Raw genomic sequence first — 17,606 nt, 5'->3', positions numbered from 1 at the left:
CGCACGGCCGCAATGCGACAACTCGATATATTCCAAATCTTCCAGACCAGACACACCACCACCACCTCCTGCACGACAGCAGTAGAGTACAAAGGGATCCTCACCTACTACTCCCCTGTTTCCTAGTTTTCCTCCCCATCTCCCCCCGTGACCCATCGAGTCCACTCGTCACCACCGGAGGAGCGGCGGCGGCGGAGGAGGAGGAGTAGGGAGAGTTAGTGACGGACGGCGGCGAGGCAAGATGGCGAGGAAGCCGCTGGATTACGAGGAGCTGAACGAGAACGTCAAGAAGGTGCAGTACGCGGTGCGCGGGGAACTCTACCTCCGCGCCTCCGAGCTCCAGAAGGAGGGCAAGAAGATCATCTTCACCAACGTCGGCAACCCGCACGCCCTCGGCCAGAAGCCGCTCACCTTCCCGCGCCAGGCGAGGATCATTTCTTGATCACATCTAGTCTCACATCCCCCATGGAATCCCTTTGTTGTCCGGCGCTTTCTCACCCCCCCTAAACCCTGTGACTGCAAGAGCAGGTGGTGGCCCTCTGCCAGGCTCCGTTCCTGCTCGATGATCCCAACGTCGGCCTCATGTTCCCGGCGGATGCCATCGCGCGCGCCAAGCACTACCTCTCCCTGGCGACCGGCGGTTTAGGTAACTCAGAATATCTGTTCTTATCCAAAAAAAAAAGAACCTTTCTTGTTTAGGTCTCCATGACTGAATTGGAATGTTATCAAGGTTGATAACAAGAAGAAAGCATCATTTTTCAGATTGTTTTGATTGGAAAAGGAAGCAACATCTATCAGTTGTGCATGCTGTTATAAGTTCATGTCCATATGAGTACTCTGACACAGGTTTTTATCTGATCAGGCGCTTACAGTGATTCCCGTGGTATCCCTGGAATTAGGAAGGAGGTTGCTGACTTCATCCAGAGGCGTGATGGATATCCAAGGTCAGATTGGACCAGCCTAGTGACGAAAATTCATCAGAACCACGCATCATTTTGTTTCTAACACTTTTATGCTCCTCCTACTGCAGTGATCCAGAGCTCATTTACTTGACAGATGGTGCCAGCAAAGGTGTCATGCAGATGCTGAACACCATTATCAGAAACGAGAGAGATGGGGTACGATCGTTCTTCAAAATATATCTTTTGTTTCCCAAAGATGTGATGCCATTTTTCATAAAGAGTAAACACTAATTTCATCGATAAATCTTCCATGGCAGATTTTGGTCCCTGTTCCTCAATACCCACTTTATTCTGCTACCATTTCCCTCTTTGGTGGCTCTCTGGTTCCGTACTACTTGGAAGAAGAGGCTAACTGGGGCCTTGACTTTGTCAATATCCGAAAAACAGTGGCAGAGGCAAGATCAAAGGGAATCACTGTAAGTGTTTTAGGAGTCATTGTGCTAGTCAAATAATCCTCTCGCTATATAATACCTGCAATTCATATATGTGGCATTCTGAGCTTGCCTGTGCCTATCTATAGTTGCATATATACATGTGTACCAAAAGCAATACCAAGTAAAATGGCAACAACTTATCATTGATTGATTCTAGGCTTGTTGCACCATTTCCAGCGTTGCCTTAGTTGAACAACTCATGAATGTTTTGTGCAACATGCCCCTTGGTTTAACAACTTGTCATGTCCAGCAAACTTGTAAGAGAGCTTTGGTACAGATCACCTAGCAACTAACAAGTAGTTCGTAGAATTTTGGTCTCACCAATACTGATTAATAAACATCATTTCAGCTTCTCACAGTCCTCGATTCTTTTCCCTTTTCGTGAGATCATCGTAGTCATGTTGCTCATAAAAATGTGGCTTTTTTTCCATGTATTCTGCTCTGATATTTCTTTTTTTTCATACCTATGGTGCTTTAGGTTCGAGCAATGGTGATTATAAATCCGGGAAATCCCACTGGCCAATGCCTTAGTGAAGCAAATATAAAGGAAGTTCTGCAATTTTGCTACCATGAAAACTTAGTTCTGCTTGCAGATGAAGTGTATCAGCAGAATGTTTATCAAGATGAGCGCCCGTTTATAAGCGCAAAAAAGGTAATTTTGATTTCTGATCAATGATGCTTTGTCATGAACACATGGTTGCAACTTTACCCAAGCTTTCAGATTCCATCTGTCAATCCTTTATATTTGACGAGATCACTAAATCTTACCTTAGCACCACATGCAAACAATATATTAAGAACTAGAACACAAGATTATCACTCAACTGTGGTACAATTAATGTTTTTTGGCATTCCAAAACTGTTGCTGACATAGCCTTTCTCAACTTTTTCCAGGTTTTGTTTGACATGGGTCCACCGCTAAGCAGGGAGGTTCAGCTTGTTTCTTTCCACACTGTGTCCAAAGGGTACTGGGGAGAGTGTGGGCAACGTGGTGGATACTTTGAAATGACAAATCTTCCTCCACAGGTGACATGTCACTGCAGCATTTGTCGGAATTTGTCATTTATCTGAAATATCCATGTACAAGTTCCTAACTACATAAACTTAATGAATGTATGGAAAGTTGTAAATGAGATATTAGAAATTTTAGAAAATATTGCATTATTCATGCTCAGCTGCAAATACATTAAGAAAGTGCACAGCATGATTACTTGGACATGCTGCTGCCTTTTGAGTCCCTTTAATTGTAGATACCTTGCAGAATGCAATTTAGCCAATGTCCTATCCAACTGACTAGATATTATTGTAATTACATTTATTGCACCAATACATTCCTTTTACCAGAGTCTTGTCTGTAAAACTTTCAGAAACTGTAGAGTAATCAATAGCATCTACTGGAGTTACATATTTATGCCACCATGATGTACATTTGCAACTGGTATCTTTGTATAGTCTTAACTGTAGAGTAGTGCTGAACAAGCTCTGAAAACCTATGAACTTTGACAGTTAAGATCTTGCTTGCCTTTAAACATGCTAGGCACTTAAATAAGGCTTATGCCATATTCTATGATACAAAAAGGCAATTTGAAGGTCATTTCCTAAATATAATGGTCATGATCTGATGCTAACCTCTCTTCCGATTTGAGCTTGCAGACAGTAGATGAGATCTACAAGGTTGCATCAATAGCACTGAGCCCGAATGTCCCTGGGCAAATTTTTGTAAGTGAAACAGAGCCATTGTTTGATTCTTTATCCTTTCGCTCTTCTTTAAACCCATACTTTGTTTTGGAATGACATGCATTTGCATTCCTTCTGTGGCCTCAATTAAAAGTTTCCGAACTCAAAATATGTTCATGAGTAAGTTTGATCCATGGAGAGTTATAGTAGACAATAATAAATCAAAATTTCTTAAGATGCTCTTATTTTTGGTGGTCATAATTGTGTGGTGAGTGGTGATGTGTGGATTGGCTTACATGTTCTTCCAATGCTACAGAACGTTCCTTGTAAGGATTAGTATATGTGCCTTTTCCATTCTTTAGACCAACCCATAATTATTTGTATTATAGTTCCTTCATTCAACCACACCAAGGTTGGTTCTTAAAACTAATTCGGTTCTGCCTTTTCTTTAAAATTTATGCTACTATGCTTTACCAAGTTACAAAATGCTTTGAATAACCCTGGCTTTTACAGATGGGAGTGATGGTTAACCCTCCTAAACCTGGAGATATCTCATACCTGAAGTTTGCTGCTGAAAGGTTAAGCATACTGCCCCTCAAAATTTTACTTTGTCCAGATTTTATCCTATGCAGGATACTGAATATTTGTTTCTGTTATTGTGCATTCTTAATGTTTGATTTGGCTCCAAATGATGTTGCAGCAAGTCCATCCTCGATTCTTTGAGGAGGAGAGCACGCATGATGACAGATGGTTTCAACAGTTGCCGAAATGTCGTGTGTAATTTCACAGAAGGTAACATCAGAATTGTAAACTTTAGTGGTTTGCAGCAATTAGACTACAATTATAGCTTAATTACTGATTTTTTTTTGCAATTTTGTTGTTGCAGGAGCTATGTACTCATTCCCCCAAATACGCCTGCCACCAAGAGCAATCGAGGCAGCGAAAAGAGCTGGCAAAGCACCAGATGTTTTCTACTGCCTCAAGCTTCTGGAAGCAACTGGGATTTCCACTGTTCCGGGATCTGGTTTTGGTCAGAAGGAAGGGTATGTGCTTCTCTTATGGTTATGATAAAATTTACTGCTCTTATTCTTCAGACTATCTGTTTCCATACCTATCAGTAGCTTCGGTAGCATCCTACTCTGATTTACTTGCGATGCAATTGATACGTAACAACTGAGTAGGGAATCCGAAAGGGCATTACTGAGTTCAGTCATTCGCTTATAACTGAAGCAATGGATTTGCTGTGTTTTCTGGACGCAGGGTGTTCCACCTCCGGACGACGATCCTTCCTGCAGAGGAAGACTTCCCTGCCATCATGTCGAGCTTCAAGAATTTCAATGACTCATTCATGGCGCAATACGAGGGCTACTCCAGGATGTGAAGAGGAACATCACAGCAAAGGAAGGATCGGCTGTCAGATTCTCTGTTTCAGTCTCAGCGCGATCAAGCATTTACAAGGACATTATTAATCGAAAGTTAATTAGTTGTAACTCTCTTAAAGAAACAATTGCTGCCTTTGATATGTATAGGGGATCAAAGTTCTGCGGGAATTTTTGGATACCAGTCCGCTGTTTACTGCTACTACCATATTGGTTGTCTTGTAACCTGCTGGAAGATGTTTGTTGTTGCTGGACCATTATGCCATACAGCTATCACAATTCACAGCAGAGATGCCTGCAAAGCTTGTATACTTCCTCTGTTTGGAATTTCCACTGTGATTGGCGTCTCCTCGAGTTGGGCAACATGAACTGTGCTGAAATGGGCCTTTTCAATTTCTTCCAGGTTTTGTTCTAGAGACACTATTAGCTGAAATATAATTGTTGGATTCAGAAGTTCAGATAGGCTGAGCAGGCGTACAACGAACAAGCATACCAGCTCAGAAACCAAGTATCGTATAAATGTTGTGATGAAATGGATGGACGATGGAGCATCAGTGGTTGGAGAAATTTATAGGTGGATGCTCGCAGCACATGAATGATGAATTGATGATGGTATGGTCACGCGGGCATTGCATATATTCATCTGTTCGTCAGTCTGCAGGCAGAAAATTGGTGCTCATCTCTGACTTCTGACTTGGCCAATGCAAGCTTCCGTAGTCCTGTACCTGTAGTACCAAGTCAACTGCCATTCTCCTGGCCTGGGTCAAGTTTGTCAACGCATATCAGGACAACCATGGCTGCTAAGCTCGAGTTTGATATTGTATTTCTTATGGAATTATTGCACTGATCATTGCCACAGTACTGTAGTGTGTTAGCTAGACACAGGAACATGCATGGATGGATGGTTACATGAGAAGATGCCAGATTATTCCGTCCACTAGCCCACTGTATAATATATATTAGCTGCTGCTGGTCTTTGGCTCTTAGCATTTCATCCATCATCTCCCGCGATGTTTTTGTGAACGCAGCAATGCAAGGCGTTTGACAGGAATGAGTCCGCAGGCAGCCTCAAGAGAGACCGGTCATGAGTCTGCCGGTCAGACTGAAAACCATGGTGGTGAGCTCACTCCAGTTAGGGAAGAAGAAGAAGAAGAAGAAATTAGTACTAGCTAGCAACATTGAATTGAATTGAATATTTGTCCCTTAGACCAGACTTGTAGCAGTTGACTGGACCCTGTTTATGTAGCACAGAATACGTTACTCCTATACAAAATTAAAAAAAAAGAGTAAACATGCAGACAAAGTGCATGCAGTACTGGGGCCTTCCATGGTTTTGTTTGGTTGGCTTTATATAGAGCACTTGGCGTTCCAGTGAGCCGCAGAGTATAGTAGCTACACACGAAGCACATGCGGCAGGCACCATACGCTAGCTACAAGCTTCAATTGTTTTTGAGCCAACAAAAATCAAAGCTGCTATACACGCAGGCAAAGTAGAGCAGGCTATAGCATTTCTCTCTTGCTTTGCTTGTAACACATACTAGATCTAGAAATGGGTGAGGAGGCAGCTGCGCCGTTGCTGGGCGATGTCCACCTCCATCTCCATGGAGATAATAACAGGAAGGAGGAGGAGGAGAAGCTGCCGGCGACGACGACGACAAACAGGTGGATGCTTGAGTGGGATTGGGAGGAGGCGGCGGGGCAGCTGGCGTTCGCGGCGCCCATGGTGGCGACGAGCATGGCCTACTATGCCATCCCGCTCGTCTCCGTCATGTACGCCGGCCGCCTCGGTGACCTCCAGCTCGCCGCCGCCACCCTCGGCAACTCCTGGGGCACCGTCACCGGCATCGCCCTCATGGTATCTAATCACTTCCATCAGTACTTTCTTTCTTTCTTTAATTTCCTTTTTGCGAGAGTATCACGAGTACAGTTGGTAACATTATTTTACCTACCACTGAAAACCTCAAATGTAGAGTTTACCTTCAAGTTCCAAGATTAATTCTTTAGCAGTGATAGCAACAACCTGCAAGTTACTAACAGTTCCATGTAAACAAAATTATCAGTGAAGAATGTTTCAAATATTAGTCTTGTTTCTGAAACTTTGACAAAAGATCAAAGTGGACTTATATGAAAATAAGATCAGTCGCAAAAGAAAAAGAATATAAGATCATAGAAAAATTGGACCAAAAGAAATATAAGTGGACTTAGAATCTTACACTAGACAAAATATATATAAATCCCTTTCCATGTTGGGCCACGAAGAAACTAAAAGTATCCCCTTTCATTTGACTAAAGTAACCAACTTGCTAGTGTTGAATGGTTGGGTGGACAAATGCAAGCAACTTCAGAGAAAATTTGGCTTCAAAATGAGATATTTGCAGTGCTATCAAAATTTCAGAAAAGTACGGTGATGCTGCTCCATTTCCATGAGCCCTTATTTAGTTTCCTGACAAAATTTAGTATAATCTACATACACCCGACTCTAAATCTTAAGACATTTCAGTAGAAAAGTTCACAAGAATTTCTGACGTGCCTGTACCAAAATGTCTCTTCTTTTTACACCTCATGTATTGATTAGCTGGTATATTTGCAGACTGGGCTGAGCGGGTCCCTGGAGACGCTGTGCGGTCAGGGGTACGGCGCCAAGGCGTACCGCATGATGGGCGTGTACCTGCAGGCGTCCATGGTGACGTCGGCGCTCTTCTCGGTGGTCATCTCCCTCCTCTGGCTCTACTCGGAGCCTCTCCTCGTGTTCCTCCGGCAGGACCCTGAGGTCTCCCGGCTGGCCGGCGTGTTCCTCCGCTACTCCATCCCGGCGCAGTTCGCCTACGGCTTCATCCAGTGCACCCTCCGCTTCCTGCAGACGCAGTCCGTCGTCATGCCGCTCGTGGCCTTCTCGCTGCTGCCGCTGGCCGCCCACGTCGGCATCACCCACGCCTTGGTCAACGTCCTCGGCCTCGGCTTCGCCGGCGCCGCCATGGCCACCTCCGTGTCGCTGTGGCTCTCCTTCCTCATGCTCGTCGCCTACGTGGCGTTCTCGGGCACGTTCAGGGAGACATGGGGCGGCTTCACCGCCGAGGCGTTCAGGCACGTCCTGCCCGGCATGAAGCTGGCCATCCCATCTGCAGTCATGGTCTGGTAAGTATAACTCGATCGTCAGATGATGCACATTATGCATTGCTCAATTGCCTGCCTCTCGATCCTAGCATTACTGATGCTTTGCTGATCGAATGAACATGGCAGCTTCGAGTACTGGTCGTTCGAGATCCTGGTGCTGCTGGCCGGGCTGATGCCGGAATCTCAGCTCAGCACTTCCATCATTGCAATGTGGTAAGTGTATCTTTCATGTTCGGATATGTGATGATTTGGAATCCTTGATGCCTTTTGCAGTAATTATTCTAACATACAATCTTACAGCGAAAACACTGAAGCCATATCATACATGATCACCTACGGGTTCGCAGCCGTCATCAGGTAATACTCCATCCTACTATGGTAACAACCATGGCATTTTCCTTGGAGAATTCTTACAATAATGATCGATGTTCCAACACTAACAGCACCAGGGTGTCGAACGAGCTTGGAGCAAGGAACATCGCCAACGCGAAGAAGGCGCTGACCGTGTCCCTGGCGCTGTCCCTGATGCTTGGTGTGGCATTCCTCCTGCTACTAGGCCTTGGCCACGAGGTGTGGGTGAGGCTCTTCAGCAACAGCGAGGCGGTGGTGAGCGCCTTCGCCTCCATGACGCCGCTGCTCATCGGCTCCGTCGTGCTCGACTCCACGCAGGGGGTCCTGTCAGGTGTCGCGAGAGGTTGTGGGTGGCAGCACTTGGCGGCATGGACCAACCTGGTGGCCTTCTACATCATAGGCTTGCCCCTGGCCATCCTCTTTGGATTCACGCTTGGCTTCCAAACCAAGGTACACAAATGCAATGCAGGCCTTTTTCTGAATTTTTGCAGAGTTCATGCTTGATAGACTTGAATCGAATAAAAAATGCAGACTCTGAATGTCATACGGATTGTTGTTGGTTGTTCCAGGGGCTGTGGATGGGTCAGATTTGCGGTCTCCTCTGCCAGAACTGCGTCCTGCTGTTCATCACCCTGCGCACCGACTGGGAGAAGTTAGACCTGACCATGATCAACAGGGACAACGATTTCGTCTGCTGAGCATCGGGGAAGGCATGCCATGTAGTTTTCATGTACTTTTTGCACGCGCTGTTCTTGTTGACTTTAACCTTGAGCAACAACTTCCAGAGCCACATCATCCTGTAACACTGCAGTAGATAGTAGTAAAATACATAGTAGAAGCAACTTACCCACATCATACTGCTCTGCCTCTCGTTCTTGTTGAGGGAACAAAGGCAAAAGGATGAGAAAATGTTGATTTTTTTCCCAGGACAAAAAAGATTTACTGCACATCCATTCCAGGCTTTGATTGCAAGCTTTGTTAAACAACAGCGTCACTATTTCCTGACCCATTTCAAGTTGTTAAAAAAGCATACGGGACACTACAATCTTTCGTCCTAAGGAAAACTCGGTTCCTAGCTAGACAATTGACCTATCTATCCATCTATCAGGGACAAACAGCATGTATATTTCCTATTAAGTTAGGTAGATGTCTGGCTTCCAAAGATGACGCTCTTCATTCAGTGAACATGTCCAGCAACCCCAGTATACTCTTGTCGTCATTGCATCACATCTCGAGTGATACTTTCTTTAAGTGCTTTTGTGCAACAAAGAGTTCAGTGTCTCTCAACCCAACACCCAGCAAGCTCCAGAGGTCCAAGTCAGTATTGGTGCAGAATCACTCAAGTACCATGCATATAGAACAGCCCATCATGAGATCCCAACCAAGCTCCCCAGCTGTGGTTTGCATCAAGCAGTGAAGAACCGCACAAGTCATGGCTGTTTTCGGGCCAACAAAATGCTGTGAAGGGAGTGTCAGCCACACTCTGTGCAAATATTAGCTCGCCTGTTTTGATGCTCCAAATGCGAACAGTGCAGTCCTCCCCGCCTGGCAATGGACAAGCATGTTTTGTCAATGAGAATTTGATACCCTCCCAATATGCATTGGCCAAAAGAACAAATTGCTATGCATTGAGATATGAACCAGCTAGCACAAAAACAATTTCACAAGTCATGATTCAGCCTAGCCAGCTAATAACTTGGAATTAATTTACATCTCATGGTGATATTATCACACATCATTTGACCACAACAACCAGGATTCCTGATGCAGCCATGCAGGAAGACAGAGGCACAGAGCCTTTGACACAGTAGTGGATGTATTTAGGTCATCAAGTGGGAATGCAAACAAGCTAGTGCATTTCTATCAATCTAATAACTAATTCAAGTGACATATAGGGTGTATACAACAAATTATTGTGTAAGTTTCAAGGAGCAATCTAAAAGAGCATCCTTCCTAGCACCATAAGGCAAACATAAATAACAAAAAGACTCAATGTCAAATACACACAGTAACATCAAGAGCTAAAAAAATGAACAAACCTGACATAAGTAAGGTCTCAGATGGATCAACAACAAGTGGTAACTGTGTGTGTGAGTTCACATGCCCCTCATATGACTGTATACCTCCCTTCTGAATGAGACGGAGATCAAAGAGTTTGATCTGTACAACAACAAAATAATTCTTAAGCTGTTTGCATTAAACTTCAAATTCTTAATCACAAAGAGGTACAAAAATACATGTAGGTTTTGCAGACAATAATTTAAGATAAGACACAACTCATAACAAAATATGTACACATGTCCAATGTTGTGTATTCAATTACGTGTCACTTCAAAATGCAGATGACAATTTTAAGATGAACAAAACATCTGTAAAAAGATTTTTTTATGCAAGATGTGTGCAGTGTGAAATTTCAAATCTAGCACATTACAACAGCTAAGTGGGGAAGGCCATCCAAACAGAACTCTAGTTAACATACTGTTACCACATTGAGATGTACTATAAGCAAACAATTACAGTTTCAAAATAAATCGATCCTAGGAGATTCTGAGCACATTTGCATGCCAGTTGTAAACTTGCTCTAACACTAAAAAAAGGTCAAGTCTAACTTACAGATCCATCCATGGAGCTTCCTAAGAAGTAGTTCTCATCTGATGAGAGCGTAACCAAGCTGTGCAACAATGTCAATTTCAGTACTAGGGAACATAGACATTGTCCAAAAATACAGTAGCACCAAGGAGAACATTAGTGCTACCTGCAAACTGCCGACGACATAGAAATATCTCTCGAACATTTATCCTTGTCAGCCTGCATGACATTTTCCAACAAAACAATAGCATTGCATTCTTGATGAGCTAAATTAGAAAACTATGCAACAGCAACAATAATAAATCCTGCTAGTCTCAAGCAAGTTGGGGAAGGCCAAAACATGCAAATTCTGCATCCAAAAGAAACATTTTTCCCACCATACCACTTTTATTCTAGTTCTGTGTCAACTGGGATGAACCTAACTTGACCGGTCTAAGAGATGGAGATTCACAGTGGCAATAGTAAACACAGGTTGCAGTTTTGAAGCTTGAAATTTGCTAAAATTTTCCAGTCTTTATAATCTTTTAGATGTCATGTGAACACAGTACTCTAAAGAAATCTCACGCTGTGTATGTGTCCCAGTTGTCTACCATTGTGACACCATAAGGTCATAAAACATAGAAGAGAAGTACAGCGTATGTATGTCATGACTCATGACCTAAGTAATGTTAAAAAAGAATTTGCTTCTACTGTCCTGTGCCCCAGATAACCACTTAAATGGAAAAAAAATCAATTAATTCAGCGATGTGAACATGCATGGCATCAAGGGATGTTTTGTACTAGTATTGCACACCTGGTTTCTCCACCTCCCATGATGCCTTGTGGACAGCATGGGAACTGTCCTCCTAGCAGTGCTAGGAGAAGGTACTCCGGTAGGGTGATTAAGGTGTTTTTGCCGTACATCAACAGGGGCTATACTCCCATTCCGTAGACCACATAGCACCACATTTCCCTTAAAAAGAGCAAGACAAAATCAGTTGGCATAGCAGAGAAAGGAATAGAATGTCTCAGTAAATTCTGCATTAATCATAGCACGCATACAGGGCCAACAAGCAAGTATTAAGACCATATAGTTTATACCTGCAGATTATCACATAGGATACCATAGGAGAGGTATTTGTTCAGTTTTGCACACAAAACAAATCAGTAGCATATTGCCTTTCTTTCAGATCTTTGGGAAGCATGTAGCCGCACATTAGACACACTGAATTTAAGCTAAATGGAAAGTAGGGATATAATAATGAGGAAAGCAAACCACAGACCAGAGAATTGGCAAAAATTTTCAATAACTTATGACAAAGCATCATAAAATGAAACTGGATTTGCTATACTAAAAGGTGGGAGGAAGTTTACGTAAACATTATGAACATTAGATTATTACCGAGTGCACAAATTTTAGGGATAGAATGGCACTTTTAGAGCGACACAGCCGCGAGAATCCCCTAGTTTCCAAATCGACCAGACCAGCGCCATGGTCCGTACCTAGAAATAAGATGAACAAGTGAAAAGTGAATTCCAAGCTAAAGGACATTCTGTTTTGGCGGTAACATAAGCAGACTCTTGCAGGCTGCAAAAAATTGTAAGAACGAGTTGTAGCGACGACTGAAGTAATTCCTCCAACTAACGCAACAGCTGAATGTTAGATTGGACAAATGCCATTACAAGAGTCAAACTTAACAGTATTATGATGGGTTAAAAAAGTATGAAGCGTTACATACAGGTGCCAACACAAGAAAGTCTTGCCATATAGATTCTATGCTCGACTGCCAAGTTTAAATACTTAACAAATTCCAGAAATATTGATTAGTAGCAATATTGTTAGTTTTCTGAATGCAGCCACTTGATAATGTTATGTAACACAAAGTTGCCACACAAACTAGACAAAGAATAGTATATTTATGCACTAGAGAAATTCCTACAATTAAGCCCCGACTCAATCAACTCACCAAAAGCTGCATGTTTGCTATCAGAACTACAATCAGCTGTCCAAACTGTATGATCAAGTGAAGCAACTCTAGTCCACGATCCTATTGTCGTTTCAATAGTATCAGAAAGATCCATAACATATACAGAGCCGCCGGATTCTCCAGATCCAAGAGTAGCCACCATGTTTCATAATGTCAAGGGACCCAAGCTCACAGTATTTTTCCAGAGGAAAAAAAGAATGAAAAATATGTGTAATTATGGCAACAACAATAATAGAGAAAACAAAAGCAGGGAATTTAGGATACAATGCTTGTTGAACTGATGAATTGCTGGATGCATCAGGTACATGAGGGCCAAACTTTTGTATACAAGTTATACCGGATGACAAGATTGAGAAGGCTGCTTCAGATGACCAGATGCTGGGGAGTGCGGCTGACTTGTGCTTCCCCATGGGAGTCCATGCAGGCTGGGGCCAAAACTCCATCTCATTCCCAAAGTTGTTAAGAGCACTCCCTAATCCGTATAACCTGTGGGAAGGTTATATAAAAAAAAATACCATGATCTTAGACACCAGTATGGCCAGAGCTCATGCTCTTGCAGAGAACTAGAGAACATCAATGGGCGATACAGATCGACAAGTTGTGAGACTCGATAGAAAAAAAAGCATGAGTTGTCTAAGAGTTACCAATGGTATACGATGAAAGACAATATGTGTGAGAAGATAATGTGGTTGTATTGTAACATGATGAATTGATGATACCAAGCAGTCACAGTCACAGCAAGTTGCATACAGTAAATAATGGCAATACATGGTAACAATGACATAATTCTTCAGAAACCAAAACAGTTGTAAAATAACTGTTGAAGAACCTTACCGAATCGAACCATTCATGCTGCCTGTCACTAGCATCCTGGACTTCCTCAGCCCTTGCGGTGTCTGAACAGTCGTGTTCAATTGTACCAGCGCCTTATCAGCCACAGAGGCCGTGGCTTGGTACTTCCAGACCTACCAAACAGCATGATGATCAGCCCAAGATTACAGTACAACGCACAAGGGGGAAAAGCATCGAAGGAGGCCCTCCAGCAATCACCATGGGCTGAGCCGCCTGCACATAGTGGCACTGCTGCTTGAATGTGGACCTGGTGGCCTTGTTGGAGAAGATGACTCCGCCGCCGTACATCTCCCTGGCGCTGAGCAGCTCCGGCCGCCTCGCCCTCTTCCTGCTGCATCCCCCCGCTGTGGCTGCGGGCGGCGGCGTTGGGGGAGCGGGAGGAGGAGGGCGATGAGCGGCGGCGCCAGGGATGGGCCCCCTGATGGGGAAGTAGCGATTCTTCTCCGGGTCGTAGTACAACCCCGGCAGCTCTGCAACCAATCGTCTCTCGAGGTCAGAGGGGACGAGGGGAGGGGTCTTCCTCTTCTTCCCAAAAGGAGAATAAGGATAACAAGAAAGCCCTGACCTTTGGGCGGCATGTCTCCGGCGTGGCTGTTGGAACGGAAGCTTGAGGGGGCGGCGGCGGCGGCGGTGGTCGGCGGAGCGGTTCGGGTGCGAGTTGTCGCCGTGAAGCGAGGCTAGGAGGAAGGAGAAACACCTGGTGAGACTATGTGGGCCCGAAACGAGAAGGAGACCCTGGCCCATTATAACCTTAGCAGGCCAGGCCCAAGCATAGTAGGCAGTTGGAGCCTACTACTGCAGTCTGCATCATTTAAACTATTACTTGCTCTCAAAAAAAAAAAACTACTACTGTGCATCATCTCTAATTGGCTTCTCATCTCACCCCAAAAAAACCCTGAAAGTAGTCAGGTAGATTTTCATTGGTAAAATCCAAGACTGATCTTCTGTCTTATAAAAGGAACAATAATTTGTTCACAAAATTCCTGACAACAAAAGAGCAAGAGAGAATTAACATGCCAATGCTTCCAGTAATAAAGACACAAAATAACCAAACCAATCAGGTATACGAAACAAAAACAATCACATTCCATGCCAACAATCAACATCACCATCCCAAAGTACATCAATCCAAGAACCAAGATTAGCCATCACTTCAAGTACAAAAGGCACATTGGCAGTATGAGCGTCTTTGGATACATGCCCCAGCATGCCAGACCAAATATTGGCCGTGCCCAGCTATTTTGGCCAATGCGTGGTTCAGTGACAAAGTTTGGCATGCAAAAAAACTTTGGCCGTGACCTTAGGATTTGAGCAGCCATGCTGGCCGTTTCTTGGGCAGCCATGTTGATTTGGCATAACACAACCGAGTTTATCAGCTCCTGTCAAGCAGCAAAACTGCAATTTGGGGTCATCTCAGTGTGCGGAAATATATCCAGAAGACGTAGTGTATGTATGGTAGACTTGTGCTAGAAGAAAATAGTTATATCCAACTAAGACCTACGTTGGAGACAGTGAACTAAGGACAACTATAGATGATTTTCTTGACGTTTTCCCATCAAAATTTTCTTGAAGTTTTCAGCGCTGCAGTTTCCTCCTTGCAAGGGCCGGGGTTTTCTTTGGTATGTACACTTTGTAGCTGACCTATAAAATGGAAAAAGGGTAAACAATTAGATTGAATGAATATATTTGTAGCATGATAATTCAAGCAACTGAAGCAACAGTGAAACTCTGTTCCTCACCTCCACCGTCTCTCCATCATGCATTCTAGAGAAGGTCTTCTTCTGAAACTGAGCACCATCTTTATCCTCGGTCCTAATCTGGCTCTTGCCCTCAGCAGGTGACAAAATAGAACCATTAGAGGCTGAAGCTTCACTTGTCTTTCTGCCATCTCCATTAGTTCTTTCAGCTTTGTTAATGTCAATCAGAGGGCGCCCAACATCGCTACTGCTTTCAACAGGAGCAGAATTTTCACTGGGCCTAGGGGGCGTGGTATATGTGCTACCATCAAGACCTTCCCTGGCCGGTATGCTCACAACTGATCTGACCCTTGGAGCTCCATTCACATGACTCACCCCTGCACTGCTTCCTAACACCCCTGCACAACTCCCTGGCGTGCTCTCCAACCTTTGCATTACACTAAGACTGTTCCTACCATCCTGTGGTGACCTAAACTGACAATTTGAATGAGTTGCCTCCACTGTTCTTCCTTTCTGTTGAGTTGCACCACCGATCTCGCCAGCCTCAAGTATTCCAGGTGATGCAGCCCCATGACTCATGCCAGCACTGCCTTCCTGCTTCCAAGAATGACTTGTAGCATTCCCACAATCCTCTGATCTAGGTGATCCAGCAGAATTTTTCATTACAAGGCTGCTTCCCTGCCACTGAAAATGGTTAACAGCAGAAGACCTTGCTTCAGCAATTTCTGTACCTGTATTCTGTGAGCCATCTATCAATGCTTCCTTCCCTGTAGCTCCGTTGGTATCTGTTTTACCTGCCGCTGCTGCCCTGAACTTTCTGAAGTTCTCGAGAGCTTTCTGCCTGAGAATCAGCTCCAGATCCTCAGCATCTGAATTTCCACCACCAGCAGGTTCCATGTCTTGTGTTTGATTGGCCTTCTTGGAATGTTGGCTCTCCAATTCCAAATTCTTCTTGTAGCTGTCGATATCACCATCCCTCTTCTTGGCAATAACAGTGAGTGCTTCTTCATCCCTATCATCATCCTCAGCCATGTTCTTCTCAGACCGGGAGGCATGGTGATTGTCATAGTCTATTTCAATCTTATCCCGTGTGGTGCCAGCATCAGTCCTCCTCTTCCTGTGCTTACTCTTGCTCCGGCTACGGCTACTGCCACTACTTGCTGAAGTGCTCGAGGAACTTGCCGATCTCCGTGCCTTCCTCCTCTTGCGATCCCTCTCTCTGTCCCTCCCCCTCCCTTTTTTCTTGTGAACACCTCTGGACTGGCTCCTGGGTGGTGGGCTCTCCAAGCTCTCAGAAGCGCTGCCACTGCATGTGGAATGGTGCCGAGCTATCGAGGAAGGGCTGCTGCTGCTACTGAGGCTGTGGCTTGGGCTAAGACTACGCCGCCGACGTCTGCGGCTGCTGCTGCTAACCTTGTTCCTTCTGCTCTTCTTATCGGCGACCCTCTTACTGTGCTTCTTGGAGCGCTTGCGCGGTGGGGATTCAGAACCGGAGGAGGAGGAGTGGTTGCGGCGGTGGCGGTGATTGCGCGAGGACCGGATCTTCTTGGGCTCGGCCTCATCCTAACAAACAAGAAGAGAAATTCAGTTAGCAGTAGGGTTTTTGGGCAACATATACAGCCATACAAAGCTCAAGAATTGGCGTCTCAGTTTGACAGTCTAAGGAACTTTTTATTTTCCTTTTTGGGTGTGCCCTCTCTAATTATCAATATATCAAAGAAAGAACAGGCATCCTAAACGAGGCAAAAAAAAAAAGAGGTACTACAGGATTCTCGTGTGCAGACGAATTGGGAATCTGGAGTACAGTACAAGTAGCAATTTGGGTTTTTTTTTCCCTCAAGAACCGCAGGTAGGTATCCAGGCTAAGTCTCAAGAAACAGACCGGACCGGAGTGGAAAAGGAGAGAGATGGAGATGCGGGTCGCGGTGGTTACCTCGCCGGCGGCGTTCTTGCTGGCGGAGGCCTTGGTCTTCATCTGGCTCCGGCGGCAGGGCACCTGGACGGGAGGGGGGCACAGTAGCAGGAGAGGGGGAGGGGAGGGACGAGGGCGAAGTGAACCTGGAGGAGGGAGATGGATCGATTGGATTCCCTGAGCGAGACCCGACGAGGGAAGGAGATGGATTCGTCGGCGGCGGCTCGCCCCTGCCTCAGTTTCCTCCGTGGCCGGGGCCAGGCTTCTGCTTCTCTTCTTGGCTGGGGGACCAGGCAAGGCTTATTCCTCTGTTGGATAGGCTGAGCGAGACCCGACGAGGGAAGTCTATAGGTCACATGACAAAAAAAAAACAGCATGACATGAAATTAGATCCCCTGAAACAAAAACAACTGATTGATTCCAGAGGTGATGCAGCTCAATTCAAAAAAAAAAATCTGCCTTTCATGTCCAGAATGTTCCAGAAGTGCTTCGTCTAACAATATTGCAGTCGTGTCGTGTGTGCAATGCTGCACATGAGCTGACAAAGCTAGGACAAGATCAATATGCAGATAGACCTATATTGGGACTTGGGGCATGCTTTTTTGGACACCAATTTTGCTACAACCAAGGTTAGGGAAAGCGTAGCTTGCTAAAAAATTGTGGCCAACAGCT

General features: G+C 44.7%; 4 protein-coding genes across 5 annotated transcripts; 2 read left to right on the top strand and 2 right to left on the bottom strand.

The window, feature by feature from the left end:
* Window positions 1–86: 86 nt before the first annotated feature.
* Window positions 87–4,763, top strand: LOC117845035 (glutamate--glyoxylate aminotransferase 1). The gene is made up of 12 exons (XM_034725907.2): window positions 87–424; window positions 529–646; window positions 863–944; window positions 1,031–1,118; window positions 1,220–1,378; window positions 1,875–2,048; window positions 2,291–2,422; window positions 3,050–3,115; window positions 3,587–3,651; window positions 3,774–3,865; window positions 3,960–4,116; window positions 4,334–4,763. The coding sequence occupies exons 1-12, from the start codon at window positions 242–244 to the stop codon at window positions 4,452–4,454; spliced, it is 1,437 nt and encodes a 478-aa protein (XP_034581798.1). The 5' UTR covers window positions 87–241; the 3' UTR covers window positions 4,455–4,763.
* A 152-nt stretch (window positions 4,764–4,915) lies between these two features.
* Window positions 4,916–8,870, top strand: LOC117845034 (protein DETOXIFICATION 18). The gene is made up of 6 exons (XM_034725906.2): window positions 4,916–6,307; window positions 7,043–7,587; window positions 7,693–7,779; window positions 7,867–7,923; window positions 8,010–8,367; window positions 8,487–8,870. The coding sequence occupies exons 1-6, from the start codon at window positions 6,002–6,004 to the stop codon at window positions 8,613–8,615; spliced, it is 1,482 nt and encodes a 493-aa protein (XP_034581797.1). The 5' UTR covers window positions 4,916–6,001; the 3' UTR covers window positions 8,616–8,870.
* On the bottom strand, window positions 8,856–14,342 carry LOC117845033 (uncharacterized). Its single transcript, XM_072292000.1, has 12 exons — window positions 14,209–14,342; window positions 13,891–14,002; window positions 13,524–13,795; window positions 13,308–13,438; window positions 12,739–12,959; window positions 12,453–12,614; window positions 11,888–11,988; window positions 11,300–11,458; window positions 10,673–10,725; window positions 10,531–10,588; window positions 9,957–10,077; window positions 8,856–9,462 (listed from the first exon to the last, which is right to left on the bottom strand). Exons 2-12 carry the CDS (start codon window positions 13,901–13,903, stop codon window positions 9,257–9,259), a joined length of 1,497 nt encoding a protein of 498 aa, XP_072148101.1. The 5' UTR covers window positions 13,904–14,002; window positions 14,209–14,342; the 3' UTR covers window positions 8,856–9,256.
* A 47-nt stretch (window positions 14,343–14,389) lies between these two features.
* On the bottom strand, window positions 14,390–17,255 carry LOC117845032 (uncharacterized). 2 transcript variants are annotated; one of them, XR_011897506.1, is made up of 4 exons: window positions 16,956–17,255; window positions 15,065–16,585; window positions 14,827–14,966; window positions 14,390–14,720 (listed from the first exon to the last, which is right to left on the bottom strand). XR_011897506.1 is itself a non-coding variant. In XM_034725904.2 (3 exons), the coding sequence occupies exons 1-3, from the start codon at window positions 16,995–16,997 to the stop codon at window positions 14,901–14,903; spliced, it is 1,629 nt and encodes a 542-aa protein (XP_034581795.1). In that variant the 5' UTR covers window positions 16,998–17,255; the 3' UTR covers window positions 14,390–14,900. The 2 variants fall into 2 exon arrangements, 1 of the variants encoding a protein (XP_034581795.1); XM_034725904.2 differs by having other exon boundaries at window positions 14,390–14,966.
* Window positions 17,256–17,606: the final 351 nt, after the last annotated feature.

Source organism: Setaria viridis, chromosome 2 (genome assembly GCF_005286985.2).
Source record: "Setaria viridis chromosome 2, Setaria_viridis_v4.0, whole genome shotgun sequence".
Lineage (NCBI taxonomy): Eukaryota > Viridiplantae > Streptophyta > Magnoliopsida > Poales > Poaceae > Setaria > Setaria viridis.
This window is presented reverse-complemented; position numbering and strand designations above follow the sequence as displayed.